The following is a 19,543-nucleotide window of genomic DNA, read 5'->3' on the forward strand; positions in this document are numbered from 1 at the left end:
CCACTTTGGCATTATTTTGTACACTAGCTTGGAAATGTTAAGAAAACTGTTTTGTACATTCATATACTGATGTGGTATCACTCGCTGTTATTGTTTAAGCAATGGGAGTATAGTACAGCTTAAATTCACTGAAATGATCTGCAGTCTATCAGGATATAATTTGATTATGCACAGGCAAACCTTTTGTATTCACTTATTTTATTGTGGGTTCTCTTCTGAAAACTGAGTGATGTTTCCTTGCATTTTACAGTTTTAACGTGATTTTGTTCCTGCATATGTCGCATTCAAGGCTGTGTTTTGCATCTTAATGCCTCTATTTGCAATTGATGTCTTATTTATGCAGCATGTATACTTTACATATGCCTTATGCAGCTTTGTATAAAACAAACATGTAACTAAGGGATATATTAGCAAGGTTTTTCCCCTTCTGCATAAAGATTAATTATAAAAATTGGAGGATTATTGAAATGGTTGAGACATTTGAGCATGAAATGGATAAAATCAGCTCTTCATCAGTAGATGTACTGTCTCTTCACTGGACCAAACAATATCATTTTTCCTACTACTTCACCTGCTATATATATTGTTAATTATCTTCATTTTGATGAAAGCAATATGTATGTGACATTACCTCCACTTATTTTTGGGTCCTTATGTTCAACAATAGAGCTGCAGTACTGAAAGTAAAACTGCTAGCTTTCCCCTGATGTGTGCATTTTGTTGGTGGTGTGCTAGAGATAAACATTTGCAGCTTTAAAAACTCCTGAGATGAATATATAGCTCACCTATGTTTCTCATATCAAAGGGGCACATTCAGATGCTTTTTTAGATTGTATCAATTTAATCTATTTATATCCCACCTTTCCACATGGTGGCTTATAAAAAATTAAACAATATTCAGTCATTCCAAAACTATACAACAAAAACAGCAGAAAATCAAATCTCTAGCAAAGCCATCATTAAAATGAATAACATGACAAACAGGAATTAGAAAAAGGGGGAAAGCCTTGAAGCCATGTCCAAAATGAAGTTCTGAAGAAAACATAGTGAAATATTAGGGAGTGGGTCACTTGATTGTGGAAATCCAGCATACACACATTCTAGATGCATTAGAAGAAACAGTCTAGTTTTCTTCAGTTTCTCCACAGTCAAGTTGCCAAAAAAGCAACAACTGGAAATGGGATAGAAGCAGGCCAAGTTTGGCACTTTTCTGTTGCATTGATTTTAGCGAGAGAGACTAGGGCATAGGTTTTTAAGCAGCATTGATTTCCGTGGAAAAGCGCTAAGCTTTGGCTGAATTGTGCCTTTCTGCAGACTATAATATGAATGATTGTATAATTACAACTGGGTGTGCCCATAATGTGCAAATTTATTCATCTCTGTTCTGTTGTATATATCATCAGGATCATCCACAGAGCACTTATGGGTGATCTTGTACATTTCTTTTTTTACCCTCCAACTTCCTGAGCTTTGCAGCGTGTTCAGTTTTCGGATGTGAAATATTTGTAACTCTACTAGCCAAACAGCATGGATATTTATTGTTATTTATTTTTGTCCACCGGCAGTGTCTCTGTTTTGTCAGGATGCAGCGTCAGTATGTTGGCCCCCACCTATTATTCCTCCAGGTACAAGTTCAGCATTGACGCAGCTTCATCCAGTTCACATCAAAAGGAGAAATGGAGCATATTTTACTCACATATCGGCGACACTGATCTTGCTTTGTGTCCTTCTCTTGGCAAGAGCCAATAGAAACGCTGTATCTAAGCAGATACAATTCTGCAGTCCATGTGGGATATGTGACCAGAGATATGAATTACGTTCCTAAGTTGTATCAGTGCTTTGTTAGTTGTAAGCCAATAATGTTTTAATGCTGTCAATCCACTCAACCATGAAAGGCAACCTGCCCACTGGTACCAACTGTGCCTATAACACACAGCTTTGGGAAAATATGGGGTCCTTTCTAGGTAGCGGCCTCCGTTCACATACAGTAGACTCTCCTGCATGACCCAGGATCCTCTTGAACAGGCAGGAGTTTTTTGATGGATGTGTCGATATTCCATGGAGGCAAGTCAGTGCCAAAAGCATTCCCTAAATGTGGAAAAGCTACTCAAATAGAATGTGGTATGTGAATTCACGCACAAAAGGGAAAGTCCCCTGCTACATAGAGTCAGCTGCACTACTCTGCTCTCATAGCCCTTCACCGGTTGAATATCTAATTTGTGCTGCTGGAGGGAAGAGTGATGCCGGACTGAAGAGTGGGCAATCTCCACATTGGAACAAGCACCATTTACATGCCTTCAGTGGTTGGATGCCAGGAATTCTTTTATTTACATCCCTTCTCTCAGCAACCTCTTGTTTTTGTATGTTTGTGGATCACACTTCATGGGATGGGGACAAAGGTATCAGAAAGCTTGAAAAAAGATCTACCCTAGCACAAGAAGAAAAATTATTTTTGGTAAGGATTTTTCTCAGTCTTGAATTTCAGTGTCTTTCCCATTAATTGGACCAGTACCTTAGTCTAGGGGTTCCCAAACTGTGGTCCATAAGCTTCATTCAAGTGGTCTGTGGTTTGTCTGTAAAAATGCAGTTAAATATCACACAGCATCCGTATATTATAATTACTACAACAGGCTGAAAAATCATTAAGTGGTGTAATGAATGCCTACAGCAAATTTCAAGTGGTCTGGACAGAAAAGGGTTTGGGAACCAGTAGCTAGACCATGAATAAAAAGTTTCACAGTAGTTATAATTTCATGAAAATGTACTTAAAGTTGGCCAGCAGGTGGGCTGAAAACATTGCTCTATTGGATGACATAATTATGACATCACAATCCCGTTTGTTTAGCTGCTTGTATCAAGACTACAGGTATTGAGCTAGACTATTACTATGTATCCTGCTGTCCCTTTACAAGCCACAAAATCTTGTCAAGCCTCTAAGGTGAGAAGGCTGCAATTATTAAGTGGGTGGAAAGATGAGAGAGGGCATGGAAGAGTTCTTTCTCTTGTCTGCCTCTCATTCCTTGGGAAATTAGGAATGTGAAAGACAGAAGAGGGAGGCAGGAGAGCATAGCCAGAGGAGAGGAAGTGCCAGAGAAATATGATGTGTGTGTTTGGGGTCATGGTTATCTTGTTGCAGGGGGATTGTCCCTAGGTTGAAGGACCAGAAGACAAAGCAAGGGAGATTGCTTTTGGGCTGTGGGGAGAGAGAGCTGATGGGTTGAAGCTCCTCCTCTTCCTTGGGAGCTGAAGCAGTGTTTGAATTCGATAAGGATTCCTTTCTTTTAGAAATAAGGGTGCCAACTGCTGTGGAATGCCTGTTCTTTAATTCTAAGGCTGCAGTAGTTCACTAATGAAGATGTACATGCTCAGCGTGATTCATAGCTATTGTAAATATTACAGGAGCCATCCCTGGTACTTTCCCCTCCCTCTGCATTTTTTAGTTCTGCTGCTGTAATCATATTAATTACTTCACCAATCGCTATAGGGACCGCAACTGCTGTCCTCTCTTGCATAGTTTGCATTAAAATATGGTGAAGCTGGGTGGAATTGTGAATTGCAAGTGTTTATATTATGGGACTCGGGTGGCGCTGTGGGTTAAACCACAGAGCCTAGGACTTGCCGATCAGAAGGTCGGCGGTTCGAATCCCCACGACGGGGTGAGCTCCCGTTGCTCGGTCCCTGCTCCTGCCAACCTAGCAGTTTGAAAGCACGTCAAAGTGCAAGTAGGTAAGGTAAACGGTGTTTCCGTGCGCTGCTCTGGTTCGCCAGAAGCGGCTTAGTCATGCTGGCCACATGACCCGCAAGCTGTACGCCGGCTCCCTTGGCCAATAAAGCAAGATGAGCGCCGCAACCCCAGAGTCGGCCACGACTGGACCTAATGGTCAGGGGTCCCTTTACCTTTACCTATGAACCTAAAATGTTGGAAGATGCGTTCCTCATTCAGGAAATGTTTGTATGTGTGGACATATTTTGGAACCTTTTCTGCCTGAAAGTATTACTAGGTCAAGGGGGGGGGGAATGGCCTGTAGTGTAACAGCAGATGACAATGATAACGTCAGCAGGAGAATTCTCAGTAACAATGATGCCTTAATCATGTTTGCTATAGCAGGGCAGCATTTTCAGTCTGCCTCCAGGATTGAAGTTTCCAGACAACTTTAAAGTACATTTTTCTGAAACCTCTAAGAGCTACAGTACTGACTGTTGTTCCACTACCTATTGAATGACTGATTGATGACTGACACTGAAATCTGAGTTACAGGAAATACCATTATTGTGGTTATTGTATAAGGATATTGGGCTCAGCTACATTCCTCATTCCTTTTCTGTTTTGTTGTTGTATTATATTTTTTTTAATGTCAAAATGTTAGCCTTTTCTTGTTTATAGACAATAGTTCCAGAGAAAAGTCTGCAGTCAAAAACTTGTGGAAGCTGACTTCCTTTGTTTCTTCCCTTCACCCTGAAAAGCCTCTCCGGAGAGTTGGGTGCCCTGCTGAATTGGGTGGTTTTCACTCACTGATGGTGCCCCTCCCCAATTCTCAGGAGTCCCTCCCTCTCACATACCCTTGACCTTATTGCACCTCAGCCCAGTCATATTCAGTAGGGTCTCCTTACTCTCAGGAGAGCCTTATTGTGGAGAGGATGGAGAAATAAAATATTTAAATAAATACATGATTTGCAAGTTTTGGTGAAAGTAACAAAGATTCCTTTATTATTTCTGTTATTGACACTAAGCAGAAATGAAACAAATCCAGATTTTTTACTTGTATGAAAGAGGAGTTTGATAAGTAAAAGTAGGGTTTTTTTAAAAAAAATGTATAGATGATGTCTCAGAAGTATTCTTCTAACCATTCTAATTTGTGAGACTTTTGCAAAAAATGTTCTCTGTACAAAAACATAGCTTGTAGTGCCTCCCCCATCTGCTTGTGTAACTATGCTTACTAGATACTTGTAGAGTTAGAACAACTTCTCAAATAAATCATCTCAGTGTTTGTGTTATGTAGCAAGCCCCTATTACCTACTCAAAATGTTGATTGTTTCTAAATAACTGTGCGAGTTTGTGGATATTCTGTTAATACACCCAAGTGATCTGAATTGCAGATTTTCATCTTGATCATAGATGACTTTTTGAAACTTCTTGTTTTATGTTCTATTCCTTCAGATAACTTTTGACTGTCAATTTATTTATTGTGTTCCTATTGCTTATAGCGTGATGGCCCTTATCCTATTTTATCTGTATGTTAATATGATAAAACTCCTGTCTCTCTAAGTTATGTTATGACATGCCCTTGGGTTGTTCTTTACATGGATTACTTCAGCTCTGTTCCAGTGAAATTCCAACTGTATTGTTTGTTTGTTTGTTTGTTTGTTTGTTTGTTTGTTTGTTTAAAAGTATTTGCAAAATACTTTATGGCCACATCCTCACAAAATGATACTCAAGAAAGGAGTGATAACTATAAATAATGGCTATAACAGATAGTATTAAATAATTTCTCAGGGTAGTAGGTTTCAGCCCTACATTGTGCAAAAGATTGCTGTATTGCAGTGGGTGGACTAGATGATCCTTGTGGTCCCTTCAGACTATGATTCTGTGATTTCCCCCCCCAGTTAATGTCAGGAAGCAGCTCCAAATCCGCTTTCTTAACTTGTGATCCCAGTTAAGGCAGCGAAGGCAAACGTCTATAAAGACTGCTTTGAGACTGCGACATAAGGGGCAAAAAGTCAGCTGGAGCCACCATTAAGACCATCTCCCCCTTGCACTCCCAAAACTAACAGATATTGACTGTGGGCACAAAAGAAGGACCCCTGCAGCAAATCTAAGTGTTTGGGCAGGATTATAATGAATGAAGGCAGTCCTTCAGATAACACAGCCCCAATCCAGTTATAGTTTTGAAAGGTTAAACACTTTGAATTAGGCTGGAAACGTACTGGTACCCAGTGCAACACACAAAATTGGTGTATGTTAACAGTGAGGTAGAGGATTGGAAATGTACTCCTGTGGCCCACCTGACATTCCCCTATTGAATGAACACCATGTTTTAATGGGGCCTATACCCTCACCCGTGAAATTGAAACCCCCTGAAATGTATAACTACTGTATGGTTTGGGCCTCTTTTTAGAAATGTGGCATCCAATGTGCAGGTGCCAAGAAAGTCGAATATAATTCAGATCTCTATTAACATGGATATTCTATACATGTTTGCATTCAGGCTACTCTGTTCACAGATTCATTTGGGAATTGTTTAATTTTTCCAAAGCTCTTTTGTTTTTGTTTTTTTGCTGAGGAGCAACTTGTTAACACTTTCAGCTCAATTATGCTAAAACAAACCTATGACAGTATGAAGCTGAGACACTGCATCAAACCATTTGGCTATGTAGCCCAGTCCTCCTTCAAACTCTCCAACTGATGTCTTTCCTGGTCTGTGTCCTGACAGCCTTTTTAACATGAGAAGCCATGAACTTGGTCTGGAAATTGTGAAAACAACAAAGGATATGGTCTTTGTTGCCCACATTTCAGAGCTGGGCTTTGGAGAGACAGTAGGGCTGAATTTAATTAAGTTGTTAAGCTAGTGGAAGCAATGAATCCTGCTAGTGCAACAAGACTTTTCCCACCAGTGCACTACTTCCTGCCTCACCAGATCTGCTGGGGGAGGTCAGGATTACTACCAGAACCCTGAGGGCATTGAGAGATGGGGTTGTTCCAGCTGGCAAGCAGAAATGCTTCCATTGATGGAACAATCTGCTTAGCACTGTTGAATTGCACTTGTAGTTTTGGATTCTAAGACTAGCGAGTAGAAGGGAATTTACAGAATGAAATTTCAATCCCTTCCTCCCTCTTGCTGCTCCCTGGATCCACAGAAAAGCATCCCTAGGGGGTTGAGGAGCTCTCCTGAGCAATGTGGGATGGTATACAAGCAGGCGAAACATACCCAGTTTGGTGGGTTGGGGAAGGTGGTCCTGACCAATATAGGATGGAGTATGAGCGGCTGCAGGAGTCCAGCATTGACGCCTGGACCTTGTCGCATTGTTCAAGACACCTTGATGCTCTGGAGAGGCTTTTCAAGGGGCATAAGTGGCTGTCCTTCTATGAACCTTCTTCCATTCACCTTTCTCAAGATGAACTTCATTAGCAGTAGATTCAGAACAGTCAAAGGACTGCTTCACACAGCAGATATTTAACTAATGGAATTCACTAAGCAAGTTCATAAAGGATGGTCTATCAATGGCTCTTTGCCATGATAGCACAATGAAACCTACCAGTTGTTGCAAGATCAATAGCAAGGAAGGGCTGTTGCCATCAGGTCCTACTTGTTGTCTTTTTCTAGCAGTGCTAGAAATGGGATTGTAGACCAGGAAGCCCATTTGTGGATCCAATAGAGCTCTAGTTACATTCGTTCTTTACATTTATTGACAAAGGATACACACTTGTTAAATGCTGCAGAAATCTGTGAATTTTTTTACTGGATTCTGTACAGAATCATTCATTCTATAGAGTACATTATGCTTGTATCCAAGTAGTCCTACAGTTCTCTTAAGGGCAGATGTTGATGTGCCTTCAGTGCACCATAAGGCATCCATCTAGATGAGGAACACAGCTTTTCTGAAATATATCTTTGAGAACAGATGGGCCAAGCTGCCCTTATGACTGACTTTTGGTTTTTAATGTACTGTAGATTTCTGGAGCAGATTGACCTCTCCTGGACATCAGTTCACTTGCAAATAAAGGATAGAGCCGAACATTTAGCTCAGACCACATACAATGACACCGAACTAGTTTGATCAGGCTGCAGTTCAAAATACTTTTTTTTTTTAACCATGGCACTGCCGTTTAAGACCTTGTAACCTAGAGTATTGTATTTCTTCTTTGTCTTATATTTGAGAAACTTGCATATGTTTCCAGACACTGTCTTGGTTATAACACCTTTTATCCTCGAAAGCTATGGATAAATTTAAAACCACTCAGACTTGCAAGCCTGTCAGCGTGAGAAGGGGTTGTTTTTAAGCTTAGTTCTTGAATAAAGAATCTCAAGATAATTTGCATCTTTTATATGTTGGGCTTTATATGTAGTTTTCCTACTCTTTCATTTTGAATACATGGAATCAATGTTTGACAGGGCCAGCCCAGGACGTTTTGCTGTTTGAGGTGAAACTGCAAATGATGCTCCTTTTGCCACAATATTGATGCGTACTATTCAAGGCCATTCAACTTATTTTAACACATGAGGCAAAAAAAATATCTATAACCACCTGTCCCCTTTCACTGGCAGTAAAAATGCAGTAATAATAAATGACAAATATTTGGTGCCTTTTCATGACATCCAGAATCAGCTGCCTGAGGTGGTAGCCTCACTCTGCTAAATGGATGGGCTAAACCTGGAGGCAGGCAAATCTTGTCCCCATCTTCACAAATGTGAAGAAGGAAGACCCAGGTAGCTACCAACCATCGATACCAGGGAAGGTCCTGGAACAGATAATTCAATAGTCGGTCTGTGAGCATTTAGAAAAGGGATGCTATGATTACTAAGACCCAGCATGGGTTTCTCAAAAATAAGTCATACCAGACCAATCTGATTACTTTTTTTGATGGAATTACAGACTTGGTGGATCAGGGAAATACTGTGGACATAGTGTATCTTGATGATGTTTGAATTGTATAACAAATTCTACCAATCAAACTACAGTGGTACCTCGGGTTACAGACGCTTCTGGTTACAGACTCCGCTAACCCAAAAATAGTACCTCGGGTTAAGAACTTTGCTTCAGGATGAGAACAGAAATCGCGCAGCGGCAGCGGGAGGCCCCATTAACTAAAGTGGTATTTCAGGTTAAGAACGGACCTCCAGAAAGAATTAAGTTCTTAACCCAAGGTACTACTGTATGTATTTCAGTTTCTTTAATCTCTGCTAACATTCTGTGAACTATGTTTTAAGATACTGCATTTACTAAGTGATGGAAATAACCCACCACACGCAGGTCTTGCTATCTGAACACAATGCGTTCTCAGGAAATTGTTTGTTAAGACAAGTGTTTGCATAAAGAGTCAACTTTTCCATTTATTCCTATGAGGAACTTTCTAATGTGTTTCTAACCAAAGGATTTTGACTCCAAAATGACACACACACACACACACACACACACACACACACACACACACGAAAACCATCTGAAACCTTGCAAATGAGGGAAAATGCTTTCTTGTTCAATCTCTCCCCCATTCTCCCCCTTCCATCATGTTTTCTGGCAAAACAGAAAAGGGTAACACTTGTTTAAGGCTGCATATTTGGTTACAGTACTAAATGCAGGTTTGGCTGTTCAGATTAGCGGTGTGTATACAGGGGTGTGGATACTAATTCCTCATGTTTGGATAAGTGACTTTTTCTATAGCAAGCGTTTGGATAGTGGGAACTGTGTGTATCTCCTATTCTGCCCTATATATGATTTAACCACTACTGTTCTGATTCATAGGGTGATTTATTGTGATGACCAAAATTCAGCCTCTTGTTAAATGGGAAGGATAAAAATGTCAGGTAATATATTTCACATTAGTTGCACTCCGGACTAGAGTGCTTATAATTAAAAATATATGTACCTTGTATGGTATCATGGGGAAGTAATCACCTTTTCTGTCACCAGCAGTTACATTGTTTGAGTTGAGCAGTTTGTGAAAATACCTCAAAAGATTGGTTCCTTTATTCCTAACATTTATCTTTGCCATATTTGAAGCTTTAAAAATACATATTTTGAATGATAAGATAAATGAAAAATTATTTTGGGGTGGGGGGAAAGAGAATGTTTAGTCCTTTGAGTGAGAGTAATCTTATTTATTATCAGTTTCATTACTGTTAAGCTATCATATATTTATTGTTGTTTTTTGAATTGGCTGCTTTCCCATATCAGATTCAAGCTGCAGTGTATGTAATGTGTTAAGATAAATATATACGCTCCCAGTTATCACAAAATCCTTGCTATTTGAATTATGTATATTTTGCTTATGTGCACTTTGAATTGTACTAATGGTAACCTTTAAATAATAGCTTCATTTCTGTGTAGTATGTATTTGAATAATGAATCATACAAAATGGGCTTGTGAAGGAAGCAGCGTATTCCGAGGACAGTTTGCATTTATGATTCAGTACCCTAAATTCCCAAAGAGTGAGTTAGGAACTGTAATGTATTTTGATTTAATGCCTTTACAGTCTTTTTTTTTTAACCCACAAACTGTATTGTAATGGTAATCTAATTACCTGCACATTTTTGTGTATATGTGAAGACTGGTGAGATGCTGCTGCTGCTGCTGCTGCTGCTGGGACCATGTTCGCCTTTCTTTTCCCAGCCAGCTTCTCAGCTGAGGTGATAAGAAGAGATTTGGGGCCACCTTTTTCTTGGTATCCCGTGCAGATGCAAATCCAACTTTCAGTGCATACACCTTGTATTGGAGAACAGTAATAGACCATGCATTTCAAAGCATATTTAAAGTACATAACTTCTTCCCCAAAGAATCCTAAGAACCATTGTTTACTCCTCAGAGCTACTATTTTCATTACCCTTAAACTACAGTTCCCATCGGAGAAGCCATGTGCTTTAGAAATATGCTGTGGATGATCTAGTCTAAGAACAATTTGGGTTACTGCAGCATTGATTTTATCCTTTGCAGATGCAACTGGCCTGCTCACGGTTTCAGGGCTCCAGCTCAAGCCGTGAAAGAGCAGGGAACTCAATTTCACAAGCATGAATCTCTTTAGCCGTGTGTTTTCCTTTTAGTTTATTGGCTCTCTGCCACTAGTTTTCAGTAGAGATCCCAGATGTAGAGATTCCTGAGCATCATGAGAGAATTGGCGTTAAAGGGATGGAATGGATAATTGAGTCTCCTTTTTCAAATGGGATAGCTAAAAAATAAATAAACCTTGGCATGAAGAGTGCATTAAGGCCAGATTGGGAGAATAACCAACATTGCACGCAAATTAGCATGCTGATGGACCCTGATGTAAAATTGACTCCTCACAAAAATCTGATGGCCGTTTTTCCTGGTTCTTTGTCAGAGGCTCTGCTCAGTCGTAAACCAAAGCTGAGTGGCTTCTTCCGTTTTGTCTTGATCCTGTCCATCTTACTTAAGCAGTTTTGGGCAGAGTTAGCAAAATTCTTGTTCTCTGAAAAGCACCTGGCAAATGGAGGGCACTGAATAAACATTACACCGCCTCAGCAACACCAACAAGCAGATGGCGCATTTCAACCCAGTTGGATTTTTAGCAAATGGGAAAAACACCTAGCTTGGTGTGCTGTTTAAAACAACAGTATGGATTGCAAATATTGCACATTGTTAAAGTGTTTTGCGTTATGTTTGTAGCTTCATCTGGTCAACTAATTTGCTGCAGTTTGAGACAAGAAGGAGTTGGCATCATTTCTAGCTTTCTATTATCTTTCTGTATTTTTCCTTTGAGGGCGTTGCTTTTGTGATTGGTGATTGAGAGAGCTATGTATTAACTTACCTGGAAGCTTGTTTTATTTGACTTTCCAGAAACATCTGTTAAGTGTAGCTATGCTTCCCTCCCCATATTGGTTTATCATAGAAGTGCTTGATATTGGGCCAGTTTTCCAAAAGTAAGAAATCGGTTTATTCTGGGGCTTGAAAAATGTCGACTTTCAGGCTCCCTTTTCCAGTTCCCCCTTCTTCATAAGCACTTACTTGATCCATCCTATTTAAATAGGCTTCTGTGGAAAGCAAGTTGGCAAAACTTCAAGCAGCTCCAAAGCCATTGGCTGCAGCCTCACCTTGATATGGTCAGGCTAGTTGCTGCAAAGCAGGTGCATAGCTCCAGGAGCTATTATGTGTTGCTGTGTATGGAGCCATTGAAGTTCCCAGATGGAGTGACTAAGCTTGTCATTTGACTGTTATTCACTTTTGAATAACATGAATGTACTGAGAGTTAAATTTCAGTAATCTATTGTCAGTAAGGCAAAAAAATAAAATTCATGCCACACAGGCTATTCATTTTTCAGTCTGAATTATCTCTGTGCTCCTCGCATTTAGTTCAGTTTCTCCTTAATTTATGTAAGACCATTCTTGAAGAGGTCTTTGAACTTATGCTGATCTTTAGGTGTGTTTTTTTTTTACAGGAGGCATACAACTGAAACTTGGCTTTTATAATTTTTGCATCTGTGGGTTAAAACACAGAGCCTAGGACTTGCCGATCAGAAGGTCGGCAGTTCGAATCCCCACAACGGGGTGAGCTCCCGTTGCTCGGTCCCTGCTCCTGCCAACCTAGCAGTTCGAAAGCACATCGAAGTGCAAGTAGATAAATAGGTAACGCTCCGCCGGGAAGGTAAACGGCGTTTCCGTGCGCTGCTTTAGTTCGCCAGAAGCGGCTTAATCATGCTGGCCACATGACCTGGAAGCTGTACGCCGGCTCCCTTGGCCAATAAAGCGAGATGAGTGCCGCAACCCGAGAGCCGGCCACGACTGGACCTAATGGTCAGGGGTCCCTTTACCTTTACTAGGCATAGTATGGTCATGGTTATGCTCCTTCATAGAAAATGTTGAGAAAAATAAGCCCAGAGTGCTTTTTAAAAGGTCTTGTGGTCAGCCTTACACTAGTTCACTACTTTTAATGATGGTTTGTTTAACTGATCTGGTGGACTTGCTGGAATTCTAAATATTTTGCATTTATTTAAGGGGGGGACTCATATGACTATAGTTTACCATGTACTATATGGCAAAAGCTGGTCAGATACAGGTAATTGTTTTCCTATACCAACCTCTGCTTGCCCAATGTTTCTGAAACAGTGGACATTGAACCACTTTCTGGTGTGCCTCAGTGCCACAGCCTTCCCCACCTTATAGTCATGCTATAGCCTTTTAGTCTGACTAGTACCAGCTCCAGAAACTCCTTGTCTGCTGATTAAAGATGGCCAGGATACAAAGGAGGATGTGGGAAGGAAGGTCTCAGGAGGTTTTGAAGGGCAATAGAAACTGAGATAACTGTTGTCTATGCTCTGGTAACTTTTGGTTATATTCCTGCAATACATTATACGTAGGGACAGTTTGAGAACTTCCGCTTGTGCAAAATTCAGTGGCCAGGCTGCTCACCACGGCAACATGGCTTGAGCATATAGTGTCAGTCCTGGGTGAACTGCACTGGCTGCCAGTTAGTTACCAGGCCCAATTCAAAGTGCTGGCTTTGACCTATAATTCCTTAAATGAATCTGCACCACAATACTGATAGGACTACCTCTCTCCATATGGATCTACCTGGACCCTGCAGTGTTCTTCTGAGGCCCTTCTTCATGTGCTTGTTCCATGAGAGGTCTGGAGAGTAGCAGCAGGAAATGGGCCTTTTCTGCAGTGGCTTCCCATTTGTGGAATGCTCTTTCCAGGGAGGTTTGGCTGGAGCCTTCTTTATACACTTTTAGTTGCCGGCAAAAGCATTGCTCTTCAAACAGGCTAACTGTTTGGCTGACTAACATCCTAGATCCCTTTAAATGTGTTGGGTGGGGTATTGGCTTGATTGGTTTTTGTCCTTGTTCTTATTATGTATTTTGTGTTTTTTCTTCTTGTATTTTTATGCTGTGAACCACCCTGAGATCTACAGATGTAGGGTGGTATACAAATTTTGATGATGGTGATGATAATACTGGTGTTTTGAAGAGGCTATATTGATATAAGCACCAGTCTTACAAAAATAAATTACATGGTATAATCGTCCTGGAACCTCAGAATGCAGGGTGGGTGGGTACCTGTTTCTCATTAAAACGAAAAACAAATTGTGGAAAGTATCACAGATGTTGGGGAAAAGGATTCCAGTTTGGTGTTTTATTTGGCATGCTAATGTTTCACTTGCTAAAGTTAACACTGATGGAGAGATTTCAAACATCTCACCTTCATTTTAAAACGGTATATGAAAGATGGAGTATGTTACTCCCCCCCCCCCCTTTAAAAGTGAAGGTCTGCCATTATGGTAAATACTTAAAACAACCCCATTACATATCAACATCATATGTGCCCATGTTGTGGCATATACAGAATGAACAGGTTGATCAAATCTTGAGAGTTGCTCATTCAAAATTTACTTAACGTTTGTTACAGGCAGTGAAAGGAAAAAATCAAATATACATGGTGGTTTTAAAGATAATCCTTTAAATTACTCTGACTGAAAAAAAGATAAGTTGCCAAATTCATACAAGTATGTTAAATTGCTCCATCACTTTATCTCTATAGAGAAAGATTGCCATCTGGAAAGCTTCCTAAAAGCTGTATCTAATTCTGTGTTGAACCTGAAACGTAAAAATAGAGCTGCTATAGAATATTGGGGAAAGTCTGTAAATAGCTCAAGAGTACTCCAATCTTTATTTCATTTTACTATTTAGAGACAGTGAGTACCATCTATCTATGCAGTCAATAGCAAAACTGCTGATCACTATGGTTTCACCTATTGCCGCTGGAAGTGTGCTCCGTGAAAATCAGATCTTGCATTGTTCAATAAACAATAATCAGGCAGGAATTTAAATGCTCCTTGTTTTGAATTTTCCCACAGAGCACACCTGTCACACCCGTACCAATGCAAGTCCAGGGCCCATCTGTCAGTTTGCCACCTTCTGTGTTCACTGTACCAAGTTCGCACACAGAACAAGTGAAAAAACCGGGACAGAATTTCATGTGTCTCTGGCAATCCTGTAAAAAGTAAGTGTTTTTCTTTGAGTTGACCCATATATTACAAAGGTTTAGTTTTATGCAACATGATATTTGTGGTTGTTAACCCCCATCCTTTTTAAAGTTTCCCATCAGTACCTGCTCACCTGTCAGCTAACTGAGGAAACAAGGTTTTTTTTAATAGAGAAATAGAGAAAAGCATCCCTGTCTCGGTTCTTTTCCCACCACTGGAAACTAAGGTCTTATTTTGCTAGGGAGTTCCTTGAGAAAGCACTTAACTGAAGATGGAAGACAAAGCTGAAGATGATCTTTGGGAGAGTGAGAGAGCCAATACCCTTAGTGACTGGTTTTAGGGAACTTCATTTGAAATACATTATTCCCTTACCCTCAATGTCAATGGTTGAACAGAATCTTTAGCACCATTCAAGCACCTGTTTGCACAAGTGGTCAGTCTTACAAATGTTTAACTCTTTCATAGGAAAGAGGTCTTTATCACCTTTTTTAAAAAGGTACAAATCCATTCCTTTCTGCTGCATATAAATTCAGTGGTACCTCGGTTTTCGAACGTCTCCGTTGACAAACATTTCGGTTTTCTAACTCCGTAAACCCAGAAGTAAATGCTTCAGTTTTCAAACACGCCTCAGAAGTCGAACATGCCACGCAACTTCCACTGAGTGCAAGATCCTGAGGTCTAGCTGTAGGCTATTGAGTTTTCAGTTTTCAAACATTTCAGAACTCGGAACGGTCTTCCAGAACGGATTACGTTTGAAAATCGAGGTGCCACTGTATTGCACACTCTTTTGCAGCAAGCAACCCTTAGCGATAGTAAGTCAAACTTCTGAATAATTAACACTTGCCATTTCTTGCATTTTTATTTTTCAGTATTCATGTTGATTGCTCAGGCAACAAAATTGTTAGCAAAATCGTATTCCTTCTTCGTCTGAGTTTAAATGTATTACATTTTCCAGGTGGTTTCAAACGCCATCCCAGGTTTTCTATCACGCTGCAACTGAACATGGAGGAAAAGACGTCTACCCTGGACAGTGTTTATGGGAGGGCTGTGAACCTTTCCAGCGGCAAAGGTTTTCCTTCATTACCCACTTGCAGGTAGAAATTGGTCTCCTATCCCTTTTCTCAGTATTGATGTGCAATTTGAAAGGCATTATTTTCATATAAATATAAAAATTCTACGTTAGAAATTAAGTGATGCACATTCCTTCTAATGCCAAGAATCACAGGCTCAGAAACAGCGCAGAAAACGCAGTCCAGTGTGATCTGAGCATGCTCAGTGCCTTCAGGAACTACAGTAAATTAAGATTGTGGATGGGGGGGGGGGATGATGAAGGGGGAATTGTGAGAAGAGAATTTGCCAGCATAAGCCTCTAATAGCTTATAGATGGGGTGGAGCATGTGCATCATGAGGTGAAATAACTTCTTTCTATGCACTATATTGGGAGACAGCAGAAGGCCCAGCTATAGAACAACAGGGTGCTCTAATTCAGGGGCTTGCAGTCAGTTTCAAACCAAAAGTCTTACCGCAACATACACACACACACATATATATATATAGCATTTGATAGTAATAAAATGCAGAGCAAATACCATTTTATTTTCCCAGGCTTTGAAAGCATTTTAACCTCTTGAAGTGGTTTTAATGCTGCTGTGTTTATATCCTTATCCATGAATTGTTTTACTGATGTTTTGTTGTTCTTCCTAATTTAATGTTGTGAACCACCCACTGCAATATCCGATACTCACTTTTCTAGGAGTAAGCATCATTGAACTCAATGAGACTTACTTCTGAGTTGTCATGTATAATGTTGTGCTTTCAGTTCCCTGTAAACATGATCAAAGCTTGTTCATATTTATTACATTTTTTTTACAATGGCTGAGACCAATATGATGCACTAAATATTTCTACCTCATTAATCAATGGGCTGTAGGTTTGACCTTTTCCAGGTGTTTTTCTATTAGCTTCTGTGCAGTAGCTAGAAGAGTGCTTATCCAAATGGTGTTTTCCTTCTTCATTGCATTTCATTCTTCAATCAATAATGAGGCAATGAATTATAACAACACAGTGTACAAAATGTCTCAAATTCACATTTTTCAATATGATGTTGCTGATTTTTCCATATTGACTGGCCAGTGTGCAGAGTCTCCACCCACTAATGTGAATGTGCATAATTGCAGTGTTTGTGTATGTTCACCAGTCAATTTATGAGATGTTTATGTACAGACACATACACCACTCTCTCTCTACTGGGTCTATGTTATGTATTTAACATTACTATTTTTTCTCTCAAACAGGATAAGCACTGCTCAAGAGATGCCCTTCTTGCAGGATTAAAACAAGATGACCACGGACAAGCAGGAAGTTCAAAACCTTCCACAAAGTAAGAGACATGAGCTTCATTATTAATCTAGCAGCAGAATCCTATGCATGTTTTCTCAGAATTTCAGCTGTGTTCAGTGAAACTGTGTCCCAGTTTAGCATGCATAGGATTGAAAGTTCTCCTGGATGAACACTTGCATTGTTGGGGATGCAGCAAGGTTGCATTGCCAATCACCAGTCTAATACCTCATCTCCTTCTGATCCTTTGGTGGCAGAGGTGGGACAGCTTATGGGTGGCATGTAGCTCACCAAATCTGTATTTTTTGCTTGGCACATACTGTGTACAGCTCACCAAACAGTACACTGAAGATTGTGTTATTTGTACGGAGTGTCTGCTCGTGAGTCTATCCATTTTGCATTTTTCTAGCAGTCGAACACTAAATATCTTTGTCGTGGAAGGGTCCCAACATCCTTACTATTCCTTTTAAAATCTCTCTCAGTTACAGAAACTAGGGATTATGCAAAGAGAGCAGTGACCTATACCCCCTTCCAATTTCAACTGCCAGTTGAATAAGTCATTATTCCTGTTCATCCCATTTTGAATGGGAACCAAAATTGTCTCCTTTTGTAATTCTCTCATCTTCATGAAAAGTTCTGATCCTTCCTCATGCAGAGCTCTTGTTTCTCCCCTCAGCTCATGGGCCACACTCATTGGCAGCATGACCAATTATTACAGAAAGATTTGTGGGCTGCTTCCTAATCTCCCATCTCATCCTCCTCTCTTCTCATTTTATTTATGTCACTTTTAGAGATGGTATAGAGGAGGAGACAGGGATATTGGGACATGCCTAGACCTCCCGTTCTCTAGGTGGCACTGGTGCACTTATTTGCAAGGCATACTGAAGGGAAGGGAGAAAACAAACAGGCCACAGAGCTCCGTGTGGAACCCACTGCACACTGCAGCTGTGTGGGGGAAAGATCCTAACATGATTCTAAGGATGGCTATCAAAGGATTAAAAAATTTCTTTATCACATTTGAATAGATTTGATATGTTTGCACAGTAGCAAAATGAATATTAAAAAGGAAAATCTGGGTCTGTAACAACATTAGCAACTTGAGAATTATAACTTTCTATGTCTCCGGGATGTTTTAAAAAATGGTTGATGTTTTATTGTGTTTTAAAATATTTTGTTGGGAGCCGCCCAGGAGTGGCTAGGGCAACCCAGTCAGATGGGCAGCATATAAATAATAAAATTATTATAAAATTATTATCATCATTACATATGATTGTTTTAGATCATAAGAGTTCGTATTTGAGCAGGGATTTCAATTGAGGAGTGTAATATTTTTAACCACCAGCATCAAGCACTAGCCTTTTGGGAGGAAATATATTGATTTTAATCTTTTTCTAGGGAGGAAATATTTATTGTGCCCCTTTTTAATTCCTTTTGTTGTTGTTTTTAAAATCTCATTTAGGCCACCAAATGCAGCAGGGGCTTCTTCCACTCCCAGAGCACAGAAGGCCATTGTCAATCATCCTAGTGCTGCCCTCATGGCACTAAGAAGGGGATCAAGAAACCTTGTTTTCAGAGATTTCACAGTAAGTAGCAAGCATATGGATTAAACAGGAAGAAAGTCTCCTTGTCAGGCTTGTTCTAATACTATTTTCTTTTCTGTCTAAGGATGAAAAAGAGGGACCAATTACTAAACACATCCGATTAACAGCTGCCTTAATATTAAAAAATATTGGTAAATATTCAGAATGTGGTCGCAGGTAAGCAGATCATGTCTTTAAAATTGTTTATCTCACTGACATGCCCGTACTACTTCATATTATACTACTTCATATTCACTACTGCCAATAATGTTTGAGCTTCTGCGGCCTCTGTATTTGTTGCTTTTTCTGATAAAAAGTGTTTACAAGATGGTTTTCTACACATAGGCAGATTCACTCTGCAAACATAAGATTTTGCTGTGCTTCGGTTTTTGTACCCTATTTAAATTCCATTTTTAGTCTTCATGGTTCTTTTCAAAAGAGCTTGGAAAGAGGCAGCTGGTGTAAAATAAACAGTAAAAAAACCCTGAGTTACTATGACCTGAGCCTCTGTTAGAAGTGAAGAGACATTTTATTGCATTATGCCCTGTGATCCCCCCCTTTCCACCTCCTCTGTTCTCTAATATATCCTGTCATTCACCTATCTACCACCATCCGACACAGTAAATGGGCATGATTGTCCCGGAATAGGATTTCCAGTGGGATTCTTAAATGTTTAAAAGATACCTGCTACACCCATTTCCCATAATTTCTATTTTGCCTTGCAGATTCATCTCCTCCCATGCACCCACCCATCTGTTTCTTTTTTCACCCTTCTGCCAATAATGTTGGCCATATAATGTTCCTCTCCCTGCATCTTTATTCCAATCTACAGCATCAGCCTGTACGGAAAAAAATAAATGGTACAATTAATCATAACTAAATTAAGTCCATTTGATTTCAGGGGGCCTACTCTAAGGATGACTAAGTCTGGATCCATCCCAATGTGTATTGTGACATTTTGGGTAATTTCTA

The 19,543-nt window shown here is 40.0% G+C and overlaps 1 protein-coding gene across 3 annotated transcripts in view; it reads left to right on the forward strand.

Annotated features, from left to right (window-relative positions):
- The window catches only part of ARID2 (AT-rich interaction domain 2), a 98,439-nt gene that overhangs the window by 77,222 nt on the left and 1,674 nt on the right, over positions 1 to 19,543 (forward strand). For all 3 annotated transcript variants that reach the window (XM_053405248.1, XM_053405250.1, XM_053405251.1), the window contains 5 exons: positions 14,526 to 14,671; positions 15,610 to 15,748; positions 16,949 to 17,034; positions 18,451 to 18,574; positions 18,657 to 18,748. In XM_053405248.1, the coding sequence (XP_053261223.1) occupies positions 14,526 to 14,671; positions 15,610 to 15,748; positions 16,949 to 17,034; positions 18,451 to 18,574; positions 18,657 to 18,748 (587 nt within the window). The remainder of the gene's footprint in view (positions 1 to 14,525; positions 14,672 to 15,609; positions 15,749 to 16,948; positions 17,035 to 18,450; positions 18,575 to 18,656; positions 18,749 to 19,543) is intronic.

The sequence above is a fragment of the Podarcis raffonei genome, chromosome 10 (genome assembly GCF_027172205.1).
Source record: "Podarcis raffonei isolate rPodRaf1 chromosome 10, rPodRaf1.pri, whole genome shotgun sequence".
NCBI lineage: Eukaryota > Metazoa > Chordata > Lepidosauria > Squamata > Lacertidae > Podarcis > Podarcis raffonei.